The sequence below is a fragment of the Epinephelus moara genome, chromosome 13, assembly GCF_006386435.1.
Source record: "Epinephelus moara isolate mb chromosome 13, YSFRI_EMoa_1.0, whole genome shotgun sequence".
Taxonomy (NCBI): Eukaryota; Metazoa; Chordata; class Actinopteri; order Perciformes; family Serranidae; genus Epinephelus; species Epinephelus moara.
Window position 1 is genome coordinate 18,694,488 of NC_065518.1, and position 22,663 is coordinate 18,717,150.

Here is a 22,663-nt window from a genome sequence, read left to right on the forward strand (position 1 = left end):
GATTCGCCTTTAGTTTCTGCTGCGGCTTGGCTGCTCCCTGGTTTATCCAACCAGCATTAGCTTCTGTTCCTCAGCTCCACCGGTCAAGCTGGCGCTGATGTTTACATCCATTATTGTTGTCAGTAATGCCTGCTATGGAGCATGCCGCTGGTTCTCGCGTTGTTTTAGAGATGCAAACTGTTAAAGCCAGTCACTCGCGTTGTTTTAGAGATGCAAACTGTTAAAGCCAGTCAACCAATTGCTAGTCTTGCGATACCCGATTCATGACTCTACAATCGATTCATCTAAGGATTCATGGCTAATTCGTATCGATTGAGGAGGCTGCTACCGACGCAGCCGTATCTCTCGCTTGTCAAACCAGATATCCGGTCGTATCGGTTAATCATTCCCAACCCTACATGTCACATTCACCCATTCACACACACAGTCACACACTGGTGGCCGAGGCTACCATACAAGATGCCACCTGCTACTCAGTAACCATTCACATGCACTCACACTCTAATGGAACAGCCATCGGGAGCAATTTGGGGTTCAGTATTTTGCCCAAGGAGGAGCTGGGGATCGAACCTAAAATTGGGCAACGACCCACTCTACCTCTGAGCCACAGCCACCCTGGTTAATCAGTGCCATCTATCAATTGCCCAGCCCCATTTCAGAGCAGTAAGGGGGTTTAGTGTGGAGCTCTATAATGCTCAGAGGGGTGGTAACCGCTGACGGACCAACCGTCACATGCAAAACGTTCATTCTGCTGTCCTACATTCCTACATTTGACCAGGTGCCAGTTGAGTTGATTAAACTTGATTACATTTTCATCAGGAGACTGATGAACAGAAATCTGCACCGTTGGCCGCTGACAGCTAAAATTAAACATCTGACTATTCAGTGACTTCCTGAACATTCCCCACTGACCGGCTCAGCCTCCGTGAACCTATAAAACTAACTGCCTCTCACACCAGCCAACCTAATGAGCGACCGTCGCCTCAGTATTGCACTGTGCCTTTTCCTCTAACAATTTTTTTTTATTAAACGTCCCCGTGTGTCTGTAACTAAGTGTTGCCTCTGTTCTCTGCTTCGTGTTTGAAGAGCAAGGAACTTGGCTTGTTTGTCCTCTCTGCAAGGACACTGCAGTCTTAATTCATCCTTTTGTTGAGATATTCCAAAGTGCAAAACACAAAGCGCTACACCCAAGTGTGTGTGGAGTATCAGCAAACAACAGGCTGTTGCTCACGCTGGCGCAGGAGCTCCGTTTGTATGGCTTTTGTTTTCATTGATGCCAATTTCTCATATGTTTTTTTTTTTTTTTTTAGAGTTTTCCTTATGGTGTTTCTGTATTAGATGAAATAAAAGAAGACAAGAAGACAAGAAAATGAAAAGGAGAGACGATGTGCATGTTTTTTTTTGCAACCTGCAAAAGCACATGGCCCTGTTCTCTGATGTTCCCTGAGTCAGTCATGGTGCAGTGAAAAACACTAAAGGAATCAAACTCTGTGCCACTGCAGCTGCTACAGAGCGATGTAGATTGACCATGTTCCAGTGGGTGAGCGGTTCGATGGCTGGATTTGCTTCTCTTCTCAGATATTGCACGGTAATTGCTAAAACTAAAATTTCACAATTTAACAGCTCTCTGCCAGACGTTAGCTACCTAATCAATACACACAGAGTTAAAAAATATTGGGAGCAGCTGCATTTTCCATGAAATAACCCAAGTTGGGAATTGCCTGAGTTTGTGAGTTGCTGAAAGTTATGGCTCCTTATTGATTTAATCCATGAAGGAGAGATGAGGGGCAGGAGACAGGAAACAGGAGGCAAGGGAGAGCAGAAATAAAAAAAACTGTCACCTTATCAAGTCAGTCCTTGTGCTTTAGATTGTGACAGGGCCAGAGTGTATTACATTTTGTTTTTGTTACCGTCTGTGGCATTTATTCTAGACACCATGTGTGCCTGCATTTGCTGAAATTGTCCCTTCTCTGAAATGCAGACGGTATAATTTTCTTTCCGTTTCTCAAGAAGAGGGTAACTAGCAGTGAAGCACCCTTTCATTACCTTTCATTTTGTGTTTTGCTTTGCTTCTTTCCTTCTCACGCTTACACTATCAATTTTAAACTCCTTTTCTTGCCATTTTCCAATATAAAACTAATTCATGATATATTTCTAAAAATGAAAATGGCTCACCTGCAAAGGAAGAGCAGATGGGGAGAATGGCACGAAAAGTCGGAGAGTGCCAGTGTGGAGTATCTGACAATGAGTGTGAAAGCTCAGGAAATCTGATGACCTTTCAAGCCTCAGCTCCCGACAGACAGAGGAAAAGACTGATGAAGCAGACAGGGAGACACTCTTACCGTCTCTGAGGTACGGGCCCATTGTCCATGGCTTCCACAGTCAGCGCATAGCTCCGCCCAACACTGAGCTCCACACCTGGTGCCACGGTAATGACTCCAGTACTGTGAAAACAGTTCATTTGGTATTACACGATTATGGACACTTTCATTCACACTGCATAATGTCTACACAGCCTGTGAAGCGAAAGCAATGTGTTAGCAGAGCAGCAGCAGCAGACTTCCATCAGTGCCTATACAGGATACATCCAGTGACTGCAGGTCATCAGTGTTTGGCAGTGCTCAGAGCCCAACACTCACTCCAGTGTTTTCATGACTTTTCAAGGACCCATCCTAAAATTTCCATGACCATTAACAATACATAACACAGACAATACTCCATCTAAAAAATGCAGCTGGCATACATGGAGGCAGAAATGGAACACAGCTAGAAAATGAAGTAACGTACATGATGCTGAACAAAACCTCACATCACCATATTAGAGCTACATTACATGAGCAGCTATATAAAATAAATCTGCTGTTATATTATGTGGAAGGTTACCCACAGAAGATTACTGTGACAATATATCTCATTACACACAACAAAATTCCATATTTTTTAAAAACTTGTAAGGATTTTACAAATTCCATGACTTTTCCAGGCCTGGAAAACAATGTTATAAAACTCCATTACTTTCCAGGTTTTAAATGACTGTAAGAACCCTGTCATTTGCTGTGCTTGTGAAATAGAAGGCGATGGACTTGCTGCTACGTGCATACTAGGAGCATTAGATGTGCTAGTAGGTGTTTTATTTTCTTAGTTACAAACAGAGCTTCGATAGTCCTTTACCCCATTTTCAGTCTTTATGCTAAGCTAAGTATAATTGGGACCGATCTGATTCAATTTCTGTATAGGGTTCCAATACTGACGTAATTCACTCATTGGATATCGGACTGATGTCACCAGTCCATGTACAGCTCGAGATTCCATAGTCTGATGTTGGTTACCACATATAAAGCACCTGGCATTAATCACTGAGCATATTTTTGGACTTTTTTTTGGACATTTTGCACACATGAGGAGCTCACTGTGTCCAGCGGATCCAAGCGGGTATGCAGGCAAAGTGTTGCTAAAGCCCAGTTCTGGCCGCTTTCGTCAATGCAACTAGACAAGACCATGTATCATCTCCATAGCAACAACTCTCTGTACTTCTGATTTCCATTTTTTTTTTGGTTTATTTTGTAGCTGAATATAATTTGTAGCTTCTTAAAATAAGAATGAGGACAGTAATTGTAAAATACTTGCTACAATTTCATTTCTAGTAGTGATGAAATGGCAAGAAAATAAAATGACCGGAGCCTCAGATGGACCATATTCATAATAAATAACCAGCGGCCATTAAACAGTTGAGTACGTGCATGTGACAGCGAACCAACCATCTGACACCGACACACCGTGACGACCTAGACCAACATACGAATCAATAACTGCTGGGATGTAAATGAGATGGACTCGGAGGATGCCACAGTAAGCAAACATGCCATCTGCTGACAGTTTGTTTGTCTTGGCTAGCTGACTTTGCTTCAAGCTGATTGGCTGTTGAAACAGGTGAGGTGCATCACGTCTTAAAACTAGCCACTGGCAACTTGATGAGCTGAGATGGGCCAATTCACACTGCTGCAACTTTTCTCTGCAAAGTTCTAAAATGGTTTTGTCTCATTGCGAAACTTTGGTCTGAACTGGGCTTTACCATCCGAAAAGACCTTAATGTCACTCAGCACAACTCATATGAAGAATGGCTTGCTTTGTGCTTTACAATCACAGTTTAAACCTGCACAGAGAATGTTCCCCCGGCCATGGTGGGATGGCTGCAAAGAAACTAGTTAGCTATGCTAGTGTCTTTTAGCCTGGTAAGACCATGCTGATGACATGAGCTCAACATTGTGTTTCAGTCTCTGTATCACTCTGGACTTGGTGCAGCCCCAAACACTGTCAGTGGGTGGGAGTACTTGCCTTGACGGACAAAGTCCTTCAGCCAATCAGTGTAACAAAACACTGGGGAACATCTTCATCACCAACAAAGCCAGTGGATAAATTAAGCTTCTGCTAAATCCATTGGAAGAATGGCCAAAACATCCTTTCCTCTGAGAAACCCCACAAGTAGATACTCTTGTTGTTAATTAATTGTTGTTATTGACTTTATATCTGCAGTAACTTCACTTATTGCTGTTATTACTAACATTAGAATTAGTGCTAGAGTTGCAGCTTATGTTGCCAACTACGCTGCAGATCCCAGATTTACCCCGATTGGATTTTAATATCTGGAAAGTTTTTGGGCGGCACCGAGTCCAGACTGCTACAGCGAGCGAAACAGAATATTGAGCTCACCTCATCAGGATGGTCTTGCCAGTGTCTTCAGCATGGTGGTCAAGTTGCTGCTCCAAGCCAAGAACACAGTGGGTCGAGGAGAGTGGGACTCAAGGGCCCATAAACAACACATTACTACCTTTTCACAGTGACTGTTTTCTGGCTTTCAACCAGGCAAATACAGCCTGCCATTTGTTTTATCGCAGTGACGATCCTTCACCTCTTTAAACAAACAGCAAGGGCCACTTGTGGTGCTCTCAATAAAGATTCATTCCAACGCTCTGCATGAAAAACCACAGCAACCACTCAACGCTTGTGGTGTTTGACTAATATGATGGTTTTTTGATAGTGTAGGTGTTTATTTCTCTACACAGTTCTCGCACTTTCATTTCACATATTCACTTTGAAAACCTTATAAAGGAGCTGTCAATTTGCCATTGAACTCTTTGAAATTCTCTACTTTTGAACTCACGTATAGAAATCTACTTACAAGTAGTTCATAATGAATTGCTCTGCACTTGATTTGATCTTTAAGTTTTTCCAAATCATTAAAGGAGTTGCCATAGCAATGTGCACTCCTGCACTTGTTTGTTTGTGAAGCCTACTTAACCTAGACATCCAATAAATTGCCTTGGAATACTTTTAAATTGCAATGCAGTGGAAATTCGGAACTGAGAGAAAGTGGAACAGTGCATCTCTGAAGCTAAGCTAACTGGTTGTAGCTTCATATTTAGCATAGAGACATGACAGTGGCATCAATCACCTCGTCTAAGTTTTCCCAAGAAAGTGTATTTCCCACTACTAACCATTAAGATAAAAATGTCAATATAAGTACAATGTAAATGATATATTTACCTGCTGTTAATAAGAAAATGTCCCTGATCACCAGCTAAGATCCGGTAGGTGACTTGACCGTTGGGACCTGCATCAGAGTCGACTGCTACCAGCTGAGAAGACACAAACAAACACAAAAAAGCGTCCATGTGAGGTGTAATCCTTTAATAAAGCATGCTGCATATACTACACACACCTTAGAACTTACACATAGTGTGTGTTTGACAGTGCGTACCTGTAACACAGTTTCTTCAGGCATCATATCTGTAAACAGGTTGACATTATAAGAGACATTAGCAAAAGTCGGAGTGTTGTCGTTAGCATCCAAAACTGTTATCGTCACGGTAACTGGAATGCTCTGCTGGACGCCGTCTGATGCTGAAAGCTGGGGAGACACAGAGAGAGAAAAGAAATAATGTATACTGTATCTCTCTTGACAAGAGCAAAGAAATAAAATGTTCCTCCTTTGACAAAATGTTACACTCAGCCGAGCAACAAAAAACTACCTTTTGAGAAACCTGAGGTGGGCGGACTGTGTACTCAATATGTCCTTGACATCTTGATAGCGTCTGTTTGTTTCCTTGTTTCTTTTGAGGTAGAGTTGTTCTTAGTTTTCTCTTTTTTCAATCTAAATCCCTGTTTTGGGTTTATTTATGTGTTTGTGGGTGCAGCTGAAAACTCTTGAAAGTCTCTGAAGTAATCTGTCCCGGCTGTCTCTCCCTTATATTTAATTTCACCTTCCAATTTCCTCTCAGTGATTGCTGCTCCCTACCGCCTTTAATAAGTCTGCTTAGAATATGTATAAAACATGAGCCATGAACAAACATTTGTGCCCATTTAATCATAACGTCAATGTACATTAAATTTAATCTAAAATACCTTTCATGATGTGAAGTTTCTTCGAAGTAATTTCTTACAAGAATAGTTTGACAATTTGGGACAGGTTCATTTTCCTGCCATGTGTCTTCATGCTAACTTAAGAGTGCAATCGATGTAGAATAGCCAAAAGAATTAGTACATAATGACAATTCTTAGTGTCTGACAAACAAGCAGTATCAGTTGACACACCTACAGCTTCCCAATACACATTAAAGGGGGTTTCCTGTCACTTAAGCTACTGTTTTCCTTTTATTCATACAACCAGCATCGAGAACAATTGCTTCTCCTCACATAACCAAATCTGGCCATATCTTCCCTCTGTGGGAGTCATCCGACCCCCATCAGTCAATATTCTCATCTGAAACGCCTTTACACACTGGGGCATGATGAAAAAACAACACAAAAATGTGAAATAGTCTTCTCTATATATTTTGCATCAAACTATTCACACCAGCAGTGATGAGAATTTGCAACAGCTTCAACACATATTCAGTAAAAGGTTTTAATGTGAATAGATTCGTCAGTAGGGGTGCAAATTTCCGACAACTACGAGGATCCTATTGACCCAAAGCAGCGTGTGTCAGTCTGTCTAAGGTAACCTGTTGAGTAGCCTCAGCTACTGTAAGCTGTTTTATCAAGTTTCCTTTAAGTGAAATGCTCTGAGTGAATTTAAGTTCCCCCTGGTGAACATTTAGCAGTGTTTATGTCCAGGGCTTGTGTTGTGAAAGGTAAAAACCTAAGGAGGAGAGCTGGTATTGATGCCTTTGTCAAGGTTAAAGATCTTGCTTCAGACTATGAAGCCTCCATGTTTTTTTTTCATAGTCATAATGGGGGATGTCAGATTCTGTTAATTTTGCTTTTAAAAGCCCAACACCTATTAACTGGTAATTAACTGCTTAATTTTTCAGGAAAAAAAGAGTGAAATACAAAAGACCGCTCCTTTTAGTCCATCTTTCCCTTGACTCACTGAGCTGTAGCACTGCATGTCTAAGCGCTATCCATTTAAAGTTAGTGGTGGTGAAATTTCAATTTTTTTGTGATGTAACTGTTTTGCCTTTTGTGGTGGGAGCTAATGTTAGCTAGCTAGCGGCACCGCTCATTCAGGGATACAGCTAGTAATGCTGTCTTGGTGTCAGCAACCTGGTCTCCAAACAGGTCACCCTAGGTAGTACACCACATTATCTTGAACAGCAAACCCCTTTTAGCATTGTTTACTATGTTAGCACCACTTGTGGTGCTAACACGGCTAACAGTGTTAACATAGTCAATAATGCTAAAGGGGTTTTAGGGGTCAACATTGAGCTGCTCACTCACTGGGGTGAACTGGAGGTGACTGAAGAGTGGGCACAATGTTTCCACAGTGACACTGTTGGGTCGGGAACATGGACTGGTCCAACTGGTCCAGCCATGGGTCCAGAATTATCATTAGTCATTAGTTCAAGGCCCACACAGTTTGATACATTCAGTGTCATACTTGTGTTTGGTCATGTTGTCGACTTAGTTTGCTGTCTTTGTCAAGTAGCTGTAGGTTAATCACTAACTCAACAGCAGAAAACGGCACTTCAAAATAAAAGCTCTGTGACAGATATTTACCGTACTTAAAAATAAAATGTGTTTCATACAACCATAACATATTCTTGAGTCACTTGCGGTCTACTCAGGATGGACCCACAACCCATTTTTGGACTTGAACCCACCAGCTGGGAACCACTGTTTTAAGGGTATTACTTGCGGTAATGGCTGAATGAGCGTGCCGCTAGCTAGCTAGCTCACAACAGACCCAGGTGTGCTTAGGGCAGTAAACTGAATAGCAGCAAAATTAACCTATAGACAGACATGTGGAACCTGTCAAAAATATTCTCTGTGGTTAACCGATTAACCATTGACATCCTTAGTTACAATGTGATTGTTTGATGCCTTTTTTTCTTGTACAAAAAGGTCACAAACATCAAATTTGTTCCAGAAAAAAAATCATGCTGCTGTCTTGCTGTGTAATGTTTGCATTCCGTGTGAAAGTTCTCATAGTATTTCATGCTGTGTGAATGGATCGCACAAAAAAGGCGTGTGTCAAAGCCTTAACTCTCAGCCACAGTGAATACGTGCATTTCCCAAAATGTCAAGCTAATCATGTCATTATCTGCTTCATTCATATTCACCAATTCAAGTTTTTTAAGCACAGAAAAAATGCAACATAGACTATGCGTTCTGGCAATTCCTGAAATGTTGCAAAGCGTCAGTAACGAGGAGATAAAACTCAAACGTGTAAAGATGGGCGGGCTGGCTGATATTACACATCTCCAATTAGATTGAAAAGAGAAATAAAATAAAAAATTCTGCATGTTGCATTATATTTGTGTTGTGTTCATGTTTAATGTCACCCGTGGGACTGTTCTCATGATGTTGTTCTTCTCTGTCCTTCATTCAGCACACAAACATTTTAACATTCACGCTCCTGTATGTAAAAAACAAATGAAATGTGTTCTTTCAAAATGTCTGCGATGCATATCAAAGTGCACATCGACAGAAGCTTCTTCACTGATACCAATCTCCTCGGCGAGCTCATCTGCCAAGAAGCTGATTGACTCCTTTAAAATGAAAATCATCCTCCATGTCTCATAGCTCGCTCTCTCTCCCTCACTCTCCTCCTCTAGTTTAATTTCTCCTGCAAGGCTTTCATGATGATTACTGTACACCTCTGCCTTTCAATCAATACACCGGGCCCTCTGCTTTTCCTATCTTTTACTTCCAAATAGCTGCATGCAAACACAAGCAGGCATAAACTCGTACAATATGCTGCACTCCCACACACGTGAATACTTACTGCCAGCAAGACCAGGCTGAACTTACAGACAGATAGCAGACTGCTGTATGAGACATCAGTGCTGTACTGAGCATCATATGGTGAGGCATACCCAGAGGGCGGTAGACTTACAAGGAGCAACTCCACTGTGTAGAACTATTCTGTTTTAAGCAAATAATGTATATTGGATTATGGGATTGTATCAGTGATGCGTTCAAGTCTTCATCACTTTAATGTTGCAGCTGGTAACAGTGGGGCCATATAATCACCACGGTACAGCTACAACTAGAAGGGGGACTTTACTCTAAGTCAGTAAAGTAAGCTTGCTTGTATTAATGCTAGCACTACCAGTTAGCATTAGACCCAGCCAACATTTGTATGTGGGGCTCATGTAGGTAGTAAATGGGCTGTAAAATGGGCCCTATATTGGATTGTTCATGTGTTCCATATTAGCCCCATGCCAATTGCCCACATGGGTGGGTTTGCCCAAGTGTGTCCCACATGGGTCATGCTGGGGCTACCTGGGTTTAAAGTGGGTACATGTCCAAAATTGGCATCTTATCTGGGTAAACCCACCCATATGGGCAAATGTCATGGGGCCAATATGGAACCTGTGGGGAGTCCCATATAGGGCCCATTTTACAGTCCATTTACTACCCACATGGGCCCCACATACAAATGTTGGCTGGAGACTGTTTGAAGTTAATGGTACAATTAAAGTTAATGGTACTGAGTTAGCAGCTGACACTTGCATTTACAATAAGTGAGCTGACGATAACCTTACATTAACTATGAGGAGGTAAATCTCTGCAACAGCTAAAATCGTGTTACTAACGTTAACCACTTACTAAATTACTTGCTCCTCTTCATCTACAATGGGATCTTTCCATCATGTTTTTGTCTTTGGCAACATGCTCTTCTTGTCCAGTAGACACACCAGCTAGCAGGGCTGTTTATATCTTTCTGGGGGCCCTATGCAAAACCATATTCCATATGTATATGAGACCAGTGAATGCTTTTCACACATAAAAAAAACTTATTCTAATTTAAGTTGGATGCATTAATTCAATCAAAATCAAAACAAAGTCTATCGCTGGCCCCATCAGAATATACCTGCCAACTGGTTCTGACAATCTTTCTGGGGGAAACCTTGGATACTTCATGGACAGCATCACAGTGACGTCGCATTAACAACAATAACTTCCAGGTAGACAACTGGCAATTGGTTCTAATTCCTGAGATATGTTAAATCTGCAGACTTCTTTAATTCTGTTGTCATTTGAAGCCCTAACTATCACATAAAGATATATAATGGGGCAGCAGTAGCTCAGACCACAGGGACTTGGGTTGGGAACCAGAGGGTCGTCGGGTCAAGGTCCTGTCCAGACCAAATATGGAGTATGGACTGGCAGCTGCCTCCTGAGCACTGCCGAGATACCCTTGAGGAAGGCACCAAACCCCCAACCCCCAACCCCTATTTAATGCATGTATAGGTCCTGTTTGTGCACGTGTGTGTATTTTGGGCCTGTGTGTATATATGACAACAGAGGGAAAAAAATCGAATTTCAACTCCGTGATTAATAAAGTATATCTTAATAATGTTAAACACTGTAGCCCAACCTATCTGATGTTACTGCTGTCTGAACTTATTTTATGTACTGTATTGCTTTGCTAGCATCTTTGATAAACCAAATCTTAACGGCATGGAAGCTCAGCAATGTACTGCTGTGGACTGGGGCCACAGCTAAATGGATGTTAGCCACCTAAAAATCCATATCAGTTTAAGTGTATGCTATGGTTGGAATATTGCCTTTTCATTTCCTTACACTTTAGACCAATCAAGGCAGCGGTAGACCAGCAACTTCAGTATTCTGCCTCCTAAAATCACTGCTTCTGTCAATAGAGTGTGGTGGCTTTGAGATAACAGTGTCACAAAAGGCTGTCTGATAACGTACACTTTAAATGAAAGATTCTGTATATGTGGTGCTTTTATAGGTGGCTAAAACTAACCAGTTGAGGCAGCATTTGCTCAGCGCTGTTCATTTAATGTAAGTGGTGCAGGGAATTTGTACCTTACTGGAAACAAACTCTCTGATTCGGCCTATATACTGCCCCCAAATTTTTACCTCATCCTAACCTATAGTAATACACCATTGTCATTAAGTTGTTGATTATATTTTGTATCATGAACCTTCATCCACATAGTAACTTGAGTTACCAAATATATGTAGTGGAGTACAATATTTGCCTCTAATGTGTTGTGGGGTAGAAATATAAAGTAGCAGATAATGGAAATACTCAAGTGAAATACAAGTATCTCAGACGTGAGTAGAAGTACTGTCCATCACTGCAGACACTGTTTGGCAGCAGGCAGCCTCTTTGTGTCCTACCAATAAAGAAGCTGCTGAATTAGATAGCACTGAGTAAGAGAGTTCGAAAGGGCAAAGTGGACCAGAACAACACAACCATAAGGAACATAAGAGAGGCTGACAGAAACAAAGATGGAGAGAGGTAAGCACAGAGGGACGGCAACCTCTGTAATAAGCCTTGTTTTCTACATTCATGTCTGCACTGAGCAATGGAAGAGCCAGATACTGGCCTGAAACTAGCCAATCACTCATGAAAGCCCTGCTAGTCATGCTAAATAAATTAACGGTGGCAGTAAAATCAAATCCATATTCAAACAGCAGTGGAGGTCAACGTTGCCCGTTTTTGAAAGAGCATACTGTTAAGTGTAACGCACAGATCTTCCCATCAATGTCTCTTTTCTTCCATATCTTTCATTGTGTGTGCTTCCTGTTTCCCCTCCAGCTATGTCCCTTGTTGATTTTCTCAGTAACCTCCCGCTCCCTTAAAAGTAAGTCTGTTTTCTCTCTTTCACAAGCACAGCCATCCCATGCATTCTCTCTCCGCTCGCCCTCCCTACTGGGAAAATGGGAAATGCGCTGAAAGCGTCTGACACGCGGGTTTTGAAGTACACCTATTGTTTTAAATGGCTGAAGACGCACCAAAAGCGTTATGAGGCGCATCAAACTGCTTTGATGCCCCTACTCTGACCTTGATTTGATTTTAGAGCGTCAAATGAGGACCTGTTTTTTTCTGCAGCTGCAGTACCAGCTTGGGGAGAGCTAAAAGGAACAAAAAAAGTATGGACTTTTTCAACTAGAGGACGATATTTTAACAAAGAAATACATTTAAATTAATACTAATAGAAGAAATAGGTAAACAAATTGAAAAGATCGATATATACATTGAGCCTGTTTTCAGAGGAGCTCTCATTTTGGAGGGCAAACATTTCTTGACAGCCAGCTGCCAACAGTGTCTGTACAGTAGGAGCATTTGTAAAAGATGAAATAAGATGGCTGGTCCCCAGTGGCTTTACTGGTGTTCCACTGCCAACAAACTGACAAAAGCAGCAGCCCTCACAACAGTTGCCCTCCTGCCTTATGTAACGTTAAAGGCTACTCAAATAATACTGTACAGAAAATTAATGAGGGGTATAAAGTATAAAATATAACCTTGCTCCTGCCTGCATATAAGGCCTGCTGCTGGTTTTGTGCTGTTGAAACTTCATGTACCATTACTCAAATGAAAATGTATAGAAAGTTAATAGGGGTATCTGCAATATCAGGACTCAGCACTATCTTTTTAAAGACATCGGCTTTTGGTTGCCAAAACTAAAAATATCTTTGCCATTTTTAGTCACCTTCAATTTATTAAAATACTAAAGCTTTATTACAATGTCCGAACAAAATTTGCAGTACAGGTTTATCTAGTTAAATTATTTATCTGGTCTTATCTGTTTGTTCAGATTCATATTGTTCTGTGTGAGTTGAATCAATTGCACATTTGTTTGTGATGTCGACAGGTTAGTTGAACATTTCCACCACCCCACAGTCAAACAGCTTAACTTGCTTCACCATTGTAGCATCAGGCCGGCTCAGACCAGGGTCCGACAACAACACAGCTGTGCTCCATTGACTCTAATGCAATCGTTTCAGATTTCCTTCATTTTCAAGCTGGTTTTGTGGATTTGGAGCTAAATGTTGTGCCTGGGGCACGTTGTGTGTTAATGATACTCGTTACCTGGAGAGGTTGGAAAAAGATATACGTTTCTTCCCTGTTCCAAAACCAAAATCAGACCCTGCAAAGTGTAGTGTTAGCTAGCTAGCTACTGAAGATATAGCCTACTGAATGTATACACATGCTGCTTTTGCTTTTTAATGAGTATAACAGTGAAAAAAAGATCGACCCTGCTGTACAGGAACCAGTGAAGGGAAGCAGGGAAACTTTGCTGATATTGAACCAGCTGTGTGTCATCGCAGTGTGCGCAAATTAATTGACTTGACCCATGGAGATCCCTGCTCCGTCCGGCTGCTGGCGTTCATCTGCACACACTGCGATGCCACACAGCTGGTTCAATATCAGCAAAGTTTCCCTTTCTATTCATTGTCTTCTGTGGTGATCAGCAGTGATGTGGTGGTTCACTTTTACACTGTGATCTGTAGCCTATAGTTCGGCCTTAGCTTCTAACTATCTTTGTCTTTTTAACCTGTTGTTGCTGCTGAGTCAGTTTGACATCCTGGATATATCCTTCAAACACAGACTGTAGACCCCTCTGTCTGCTTCTCTCTGGAATCACTGTTTCATTTTTCCAAAAATATGATCATATTTCTTCAGGGAGTGCAGTTAGTTACAGCGTGGGCTCCATGTTTACTCCAACAGCTTGTCGGACCATCACAAAGGGGCGGAGCTTAGTGAAAGGTCAATTAACCTGACCTGCATGTCTTTGGACTGTGGGAGGAAGCTGGAGAAAACCCACACTAACACGGGGAGAACATGCAAACTCCACACAAAAGGGCTCCCCCACCCTTGGCTTGAACTGGGAACCCTCTTGCTGTGAGGTGACAATGCTAACCACTGCACCACCATGTTGCCTCTGACTGTAACAGTAATATTTAAATATCATTGATGCAACAAATATGAAAAATGTATTTATTTTGGGTTGAACATTTTGCTGTTTGCTGTCCCTTCTGTATTTGTGTTAAAAGTTAACAAACGGTCTGTTAACAAACAAGCTAACAACGGTTACTGTGGAGCCCTGAATGTACAAAGTGTTTGCCTAAAAAGTGACCTTTTCTAAAGTCCTGCCGGGTCAGCATCAATCGCCCCTTAGACTTAAAATATTACTGACTTCATGGATCAACTCACGCCTACACATCCCCCTGGTCCTTCCTATCCATCTACCTCCATCTCCTCCTGTCTTCTTCTCTTCCTCTGGGCTCATTCTTTATTTCACACTTTTTTTTGTCTCTTTTTTGCACCTCTTCACTAGATAAGAGCCTTTTCTCAAGACCACCACTACGGTTTTATCAAAGGTCTCTGATCTGAGGTGAGATATTCAAATACATTCAGACACTCATCTCTCTCTTTCTCACATACTGTATGTAAAGCACATGAGTACAAAAGGCTCTACAGTACTGTGAATGTGTAAGAGTCCTGCGTCTCTCTGTCCAGCGGCTGCAGCAGGGTGAGATGTCTTCTTATTCCAGTGGCAGAAACGGAGAAGACATCAGAATAGCTGTCCAAGGAGAACTGGAGCTGAGGGTCTCTGGACTGTGGGAAGGAAAGAAAGACGTTTAGGACGACAGAGACGACACAAGGGCGTAAATCTGGTACATTTACACCTGAGCACGTCTATGTAGGTGAGATAAAAGGATTATAACAAGGCAAGGATATGTCTGTTTCTGTCTCTCCATTACAAATGATTTTATTTGACAAATTAAAGGAAAACCAGAATAAACATAACAAATGAAAATGTTTCCATATGCATAACAGCTGAGAGCAAAGAAGTGCTTAGACAGGGGAAGGTGAATGAAAAACATCTCCAAGGTTTTCTTGACATAAAAAGTCTCCTATGAGGGCTCCGTGTGTGTGTGTGTGTGTGTGTGTGTGTGTTACACTCAGTGATGGAGAGGCAATCCTCATCTGAGTCCTCCTCTGACATTACCCACACAGTCACCTCCTCTCTTTGTGTGTGTGTGTGTGTGTGTGTGTGTGTGAGCTCTCATTCCAGATAAGGCTGGCTCAGCAGGGTAGGGGGGCTGATAATATTGTCGATGTAGCCAGTGTGGATATTGAGTCATAAATAAACACACACGCACACACAGACACTTACAGCCGTATGCACACACATAAATAAAAGTGATGGACGGCACATAAAAGCAATTAGGACTAATCATCATTGTTGGTACTTAATGCTGGAGGAAAGACCGGGGTTAGCAATATTTAAAAAAGCTCAACGTATATCAATTGCCACAAACACACACACGCACACACACACACACAAAGTCTCAGGAACACACAGAGGCACACACATTATCCCCACTAAGCTCATTCCCTGCTGTGGGGGTCTTTTAGAAAGCAATGAACCAAAGCTTGTTTTTGTCAAAACGCCTATGCTACATCTTAAACAAACTAAGCTCTCGGGAATGCATCGGCGATAACAATGCTGCGGCACTGTAAATTCTTACATTATCACTGAGAGGCAATTTAAGAGGGGAAATGGTTTTACTATCCAGATTCACAGGGAAATTAGACGGAGCACTTCACACACTGCAAGCAGGGCACAAAATAGAGACTCAGTGAAACAAAAGGAAAGGTTGAAATTGACATGTCTAAGGATCAGCCCTTGGTTTATGTACGTTACCTCGTCTTTAAACACTGTCCCCGTGCGACTGTTTGTGTTTACATGGCGACTTAATTGTGTTTGGAGACAGAAACCGGTGTGTTTACTTCTGTTTACACACTTGAGATCTGCAGTTTATATTACGAGGGGTTAGAAAACTTCCAAAGTGGCAGAATATAAGCGACAAATAACCGTTGGCTAAGCCCCTTGTCGGTCCCAGCTGCCTGATCGGTACCGTGGCAGGAAGTTGCTGACTTCTTTGTGTTTTGCGCTTGATTAAGTTGCAGTAAATACCTAAGGTGACGGCTGTACCTGCTTAAAGTAATGAATATGAGCTTGAACTTTTTTTTTCTCGACAAAGTGTTTTGGAAAATAAAAAACAAGGCTTAATTTGAAGCACACAGTGTAACTCACTGCATGAGTATACAAGAATGGAAACCCTTCAGAACTTTCTAAGGTTTCTAAGACTGCATCCAGAGGTACACAGCAAGAAAATGACCTGCTCATAGTTGATTCGAAACTTAATTTTCCTAAGTGTAAATAAATACAAGTACACAGTTATACACTGGTGGCTGAGGCTACCATACAAGGTGTCATCTCCTACTCAGTAACCATTCAGACAGTCATACACCGATGGAACAGCCATCGGAAGCAATTTTGGGTTCAGTATCTTGCCCAAGGATACTTCGACAGACGGACTGGAGGAGCAGTGGACTGAATCACTGATCTTCTGACTGGTGGACCACCCGCTCTACCTCCTGAGCCACAGCTGCCCTGCCTTGTTGACTCACTTTACCCAACATTATACTTCCTGTCTCTTCTGTTCATACTCAAATCATATACCTCATCAGTATTTTGAACAGTCTTCATCAATAATATTGTGAGTCTGACACATAGTTTATTCCGGAGCTACTGATAAAAGTAGCTAACCAGTGAGCCATCTCGCTTTCCTCTTGTCTCTGCTGAGTTGCACTGATCAGGCAGCTAGACAACCCATGACGACTAACAGCCTATTTCCACCAGATGCGTGTTGGTTGCGTCTCCGCTCCGGCACGGCAGCGGAGCCGATAGGATTCAATTCTAGTCAATGTGTTTGTTTCCACCGGCTGCGGCTGTGCTGCGTTCCGGCTCCGTCTCAGCTCCGGCACTCCGGAGCCCTCCGCAACAGATACGCAGGACTTCTATTTTTGCCGGACGCCGGAGCACAACGCATCAATTCAGCACAGAGCAGATCGTACGGGGCAGGAAGTCATGCACAGAAACACAATAAAACATCCGGTTAATGTTCAAAATAAAATACACAGTGTTCATGGCGGATCATATTTCCCTGCACTACACCTTGAAAACTACATAACGGGCAGAGGCAGGCCTGAAGTCAACAGGTCAGAGGTTTTCAGAAGTCATTTCACCCCGTTGACACCATGGACGAGGAGATATTAATCATGGCAGTGCACCGAGATGTCTTCCGGCAGAGCTGCACCGCTCCACACAGCAAACGCAGCCGGTGGGTATTGACGGACGGCGGAGCACGCAGCAGATAACCAGCGCTGCTGTTCCGCAACGGACACGCATCCAGTGTAAATCCGGCGTAACAACGGTCCAGTCATCACTTAGCAGTCATAACAAGGCATGGTACATGTTGAGGTGTTGGGCATGGTGCTGTAGTAGGAGTGATACTTCACATCTTAAGAGCAAAAGTGGAAGGAATGGATGAAATGATGTTTGTCTGCTCCAATGACTGTACATAAAGGTGAGTTTTGCGTCTCCACTTCCTACCACTTTTCCCACCCAGGTCACAAATTGTTTCTTGCCTTCTGACAGGAGCTTAAAGCCATGCCCAAATAGACTAAAAACAGTTTTCACCCGTGGGCCATCAGACTAATAAATTAAAACAACACTTCTTATTAGTGCAATACTCTATTTATTTTACATGTGCAACAGTTTGATCCAATCTATTTTTTAAGACTTTTTATTTCCGATTTCATGAATAATGATGATGATGATGATGATGATGTTTTCTGTACTTTTACTCACTTGTTTTAATGAGTCAGAGTTAAAAATATTTTAATTCACTGGGTCGACTGCCGGCACGAGTTGACGTCAGCACACCTTAAATTTCACTGTGACAACTTCATTAGTTTTTATATGACATATACTTTGAGTAATGAGTAGATCATCAAGCATTTATATATATTAATTTCGACCTGATTATGTGAACGGCATATATTCTAATCCTCACATGGAGAAAAAAAAGCATCGTGGAGTGTTGTTCCTGTGGGCTCCAGCAACACTAAACACCTGAGTTTGCCTGAGAAGGACTAAATGCACAAACCTGCTATTTTTACATATCCCATGCAGAGCGACTCTCACTGCAGCCTGACAACAACCCTGCCCACATTTAAGAGTACAGTTTGCAGTGGAAACGCTAGGGTCTAGGTACCATGTCTGAAGGGTTACCTTGGTTCCAAAGGTACCATACTGAGAGTGTTTGGTGGAAACAGGCTTAGAACATACATCAACATGATAAGAACTCCCTGAAATAACGGAAACTATCTTTGGAAAAAAAAAAAAAAAAGATATTTACTTTTTGGCCTATGTTCCATCCACTTATGTGGAGGGGGCGGGGCGTATAATCTACACTGCAGCCAGCCACCAGGGGGTGATTGAGATGTTTTGGCTTTATTTTAAGGTAGCTGTCATGTCAACCCTCAGCCAATGGTCTGCTCTAACACCAACTGCAAATGTTAGCATGCTCAGCTAACAGCCTGCTAGAGTTGTTATCATAGCTGGTAAACTCAACAAGCCGCCGACTATAAATAAGAAGCTTTTATTTGCATCATTCCAAAATCACTGTTTAAAAAAGAATTAAGACTTTTTTGAGGAGTAAATCTGCCAGCATTTTTACTATCAACAGCATATGTGCCAAGCAGGAACGGAGAGCTCGACAGGCGTAACGGCAGTATCTAGGGGGCTTAGCAAACGGTTAATTTCCATCTGGCAAATTGTTAAATGGCACTTCTTACATGCAAAGTAAAGTAAATTATTAACAAGTTGCTGTGAAACTTTGGGCAACAGGCACTGGAATTTAGAGCAAATCTATAAATACTAGTTTTTGTCGTGAAAGAGACATCAACCAGCGAAAGGTTCAGAGAACTCAGCAAAATGAGGTAAAGGTAGAGTGAACGACCTCAGCGGATACCTACAGGCGTCTGATTGGCTGCCAGCTACAAAGGAAGTAGATGCAACAGATCATTTAAGTGACTCCTCAGAGGTATAGGGCTACAGCACAGTACGCACATAGAATTAAAATCTAAATAAGGGTTCATAAAGACTCAAATTCAATGTATTTATTTGCACAGTGGCTTTCTGCTTCATGTATATTAATATATTAGAGCCATAAACAATGTTAAATACCATTCTGCAAAAAGGAAATTCTGCATTCTTCTCTGTATTCACAATAACATTTCTCTGACTATTAACTGTGCTAATTTGATTTGTCAGAACACGAGTGCTAATCTGCTTAGAACGCCTTTAGTCACTGACAGCTCTGTATGCTTTTATCCTCACCTCCTCCACATCGTTATCCAGAGCCACGATGGCCAGCGGTGCAGACAGGCTGGCAGTGGTCGCTATGGTTGTTCCCACTGGTGATGCCTCACTGACGTAGCCATGGTAACCGGTCTCCAGGAAGTAGGGTGCCTGGTTGTTTTCATCCAGAACTTCGATTTGGAGGTTGGCAAACGCCGGCAAGGGGTGGCCATTGTCCTGCTCTGCCTAAGGGAGGGAGAGGAAAATTATTGTTCATTTTGGCTGCGACGCTTCGCCCTCTGTGTTCCACCGGCTACTCCTGCTGCTGAAGTGGTGTTTAATGACAGCACTACACATAATAAATACGCAATAAGATAGTTGAGACAATTTCCTTTAAGAGAGCAAATTTTATTAGAGACAAACGGCAAATCTCGGGTTTCTATTGGCCTTTTTTATTGTTTGTGAATTACATAGATGGGATAAACAAAAGAATTGTGTGTAGAGCTGCTTTTACCTCAAAGCACATTAAAGCCCCATTCACACTGGATTTATTTCTCTGGTGAAGGTTGGGTGATTTTAAAATTGCCAGCACTGGTCAGTGATTTTAATCCTGTCCCGAGCGTGACTACGTATATGTTTTCAACCCCGACCCCTGAAATAATTAAAGCCACAATTACCCCCTGTTTTGCTGTGAACACGCTGGTCCTGCTGTAATTTAAAACCCCTCCAGATCAACGTCCTTGTTTTTTAAAGTGGATCTCTGAGTAGTTTCCACATGAAGAGCTGCTTGTCCTTCCACTATTTCTTTTTATCATCAGTGCAGTGTGAAATGTGACTTTGACTCAGATCATCAAATGGGTTGTTATAATACAATGTCAGCTACAGGTAGGCAGGTATTCTCAGTAAAGCACCTTCTCTCCCAGCTTATATTTGTTTACCTTTAGCAAACTGGCACCATTAAATGTATGCTGAGGCACCCATTAGCAGTTCTATCTGCAGTGCACCCATGGGTGTGCAGGCAACTATCACCGGATTACTTTCATACTACAATGAAAAGATTCTGAGGCAAGTTCTGAAGCGTCTTTATTCTCTGACTGCTAAGTAGATTTGTGGACGTTTATTCACAATGGACATCTGAGATAATGATATCTATGGTGGTGTAACTGACACTGAATCATATCAATGTGTTTTTTTATGTTTAAAGATTAGACTGTATAAATTAAATCACCTCACACAGCAGCTTTGTCTCACATCTCCCCTTAAACTCTACCATGCCCCCTAGGGGAGGATTTGTCTTTCTCTTTTTGTGGAAAGTCCATCTCTATTCGGACCCTATGCTGTAAATTTCCGATGGCTAAAATGCCATCTGGAACAATGAGTTAAATTATTGTGGAGCATAGTTGATATTTTAACCCCCAACCCCTCCTTGTAATGTTACAACCCAATCGCCAGAATAAATGTTGGCATTGTACGTTTTTTTCTGCAAACGATTTTGGTTTACTTTCAGTGTTAAGAAAAAACTTGTGGAAGCTACTTTTCTGTCTGTGATTGATTACGGTGTATTAGTAGAAGTAGTAGTCGTGTTCGTAGTATACCATGCATCTCTAGGTTTTATTACAAATGCAAAGACCCTTACTCATCACTGCATTCTTTATGATTTGGTGGGTTGGACATCATTGACCATCCACTACAACAGCACTGGTATATTTTTAATCTATAAAGAAACACTGGGCAAACTCCCGGTCCACCTCTGCACCCTTCTGTGTGTCAGCTCTGGTAGTTACCAGCTACGCTCCTCCAAGTGGTTGCTTTTTAATGAACCCTGGGTTTTAACAGATCTGGGGAAAACTGCATTCTCCTACTCTGCACCTTGGACATGGAACACTCTTCAGAAAGAATCACATCCATCGATGAATTAAAGGGCATCATTAAAGAATGTGGTGATAGAGATGTGCTTGTTTTTCTCTTGAGGCCACTGTGTTTGAATAATAGTTGTTTTATTGTGGATCTTTGTATTATATGTTGTATTTGTTGCATTTTAAATGTGTTTTGATTGGCTGCTACCTCGGCCAGGTCTCTCTTGTGAAAAGAGATTTTCAATCTCAATGGGAAAATCTAAAAAAATAAAATAAAATGTTCTCACCTAGGAGTCACGCCATCCACCCTCCCCGCCACCTCCCGATGACAAAGTCAGCTCTTAGTCTATATCACTTTAGGAACGGTGACATGATACGTTTGAAACATACAAATTTAACGTATGCGTGGTGTATATCAATTAAGATTTTAAATAATGTAGCTTGATGCTGTAGGGGTTGTGTTGTTAGGGGTTCATACATGAATGGCTGATGTGCAATACTGTTATGTGTAGTACGCGTTTTTATGGTGTATGCTTCATGTCTTCTAGACTATCATTGAGTGCGTTTACATGGACAGTTTAATTCCCTTTTCATTCGGAATGAAAGTTCATTCCTATTAAAAGTGATCTTGTAAACACCTAATTCGGAATTAAAATGGCCAATATGATTGAAATTTCATTCCTATGTAAGGAGCTGGAATATTCCATTTCTAATTCTGAATGAAAGAATTTCTCGCACTTGTATACACTCATTCCTCTTTAAGTTCATTCCGGTCTTTCTGCGCATGCTCGTTTCCTCGCCCTTCTGGCGTGATGACGTATATAGTGCGCGCACGACTCGATGCACTAACCGGTTTCCATTCGCCAAAGTACGGTCTTCTATCTCCCTTCTTCGACCTTCTACCACCCTTCTCCTCCTCAACAGACGAAGCATTAGCAGAACAAGGTTGTTGTCGTACTGCTGCTTCAAGAATATAAGCAAAACAAGCCCGAAAAAGGCTCTAAGAACGGTGTCGTCAAGCATCTTGTTATCCGGAACGAGGACTACAGTGTTTTCTTCCGGTAAACGTAAACACGTAACATCCGCCCCGCCCCCTATCCAATCAGAAACCTTCCCTGCCCCAAACCACGCGTGGACCCGAATAAAGGCGATTAACTGGTCTCCTGCGTAAACCCTCATTCCGAATGAATATTTCCCATGTAAACTACCTGGAAAAACTTTAATTCCGAATGATTTCATTCAGATTTATTTCATTCTGAATGAGAAGCCATCATGTAATCGCATCCATTGTAAGGCAGCAATACTTGAGTCTAAGCTAAATTGCCCTCCAGGGACAACAAAGTACATCATATCGCATCGCATCGCATCGCATCACATCGCATTGTATCG

General features: G+C 41.9%; 1 protein-coding gene across 1 annotated transcript in view; it reads right to left on the minus strand.

Annotated features, from left to right (window-relative positions):
- LOC126400092 (protocadherin-15-like) overlaps positions 1 to 22,663 on the minus strand; it is a 356,244-nt gene that overhangs the window by 187,094 nt on the left and 146,487 nt on the right. The window contains exons 12-16 of the mRNA XM_050060553.1: positions 19,458 to 19,664; positions 14,684 to 14,818; positions 5,759 to 5,908; positions 5,545 to 5,636; positions 2,343 to 2,444 (exon numbers count right to left, since the gene is read on the minus strand). Coding sequence (XP_049916510.1) covers positions 2,343 to 2,444; positions 5,545 to 5,636; positions 5,759 to 5,908; positions 14,684 to 14,818; positions 19,458 to 19,664 — 686 coding nt within the window. The remainder of the gene's footprint in view (positions 1 to 2,342; positions 2,445 to 5,544; positions 5,637 to 5,758; positions 5,909 to 14,683; positions 14,819 to 19,457; positions 19,665 to 22,663) is intronic.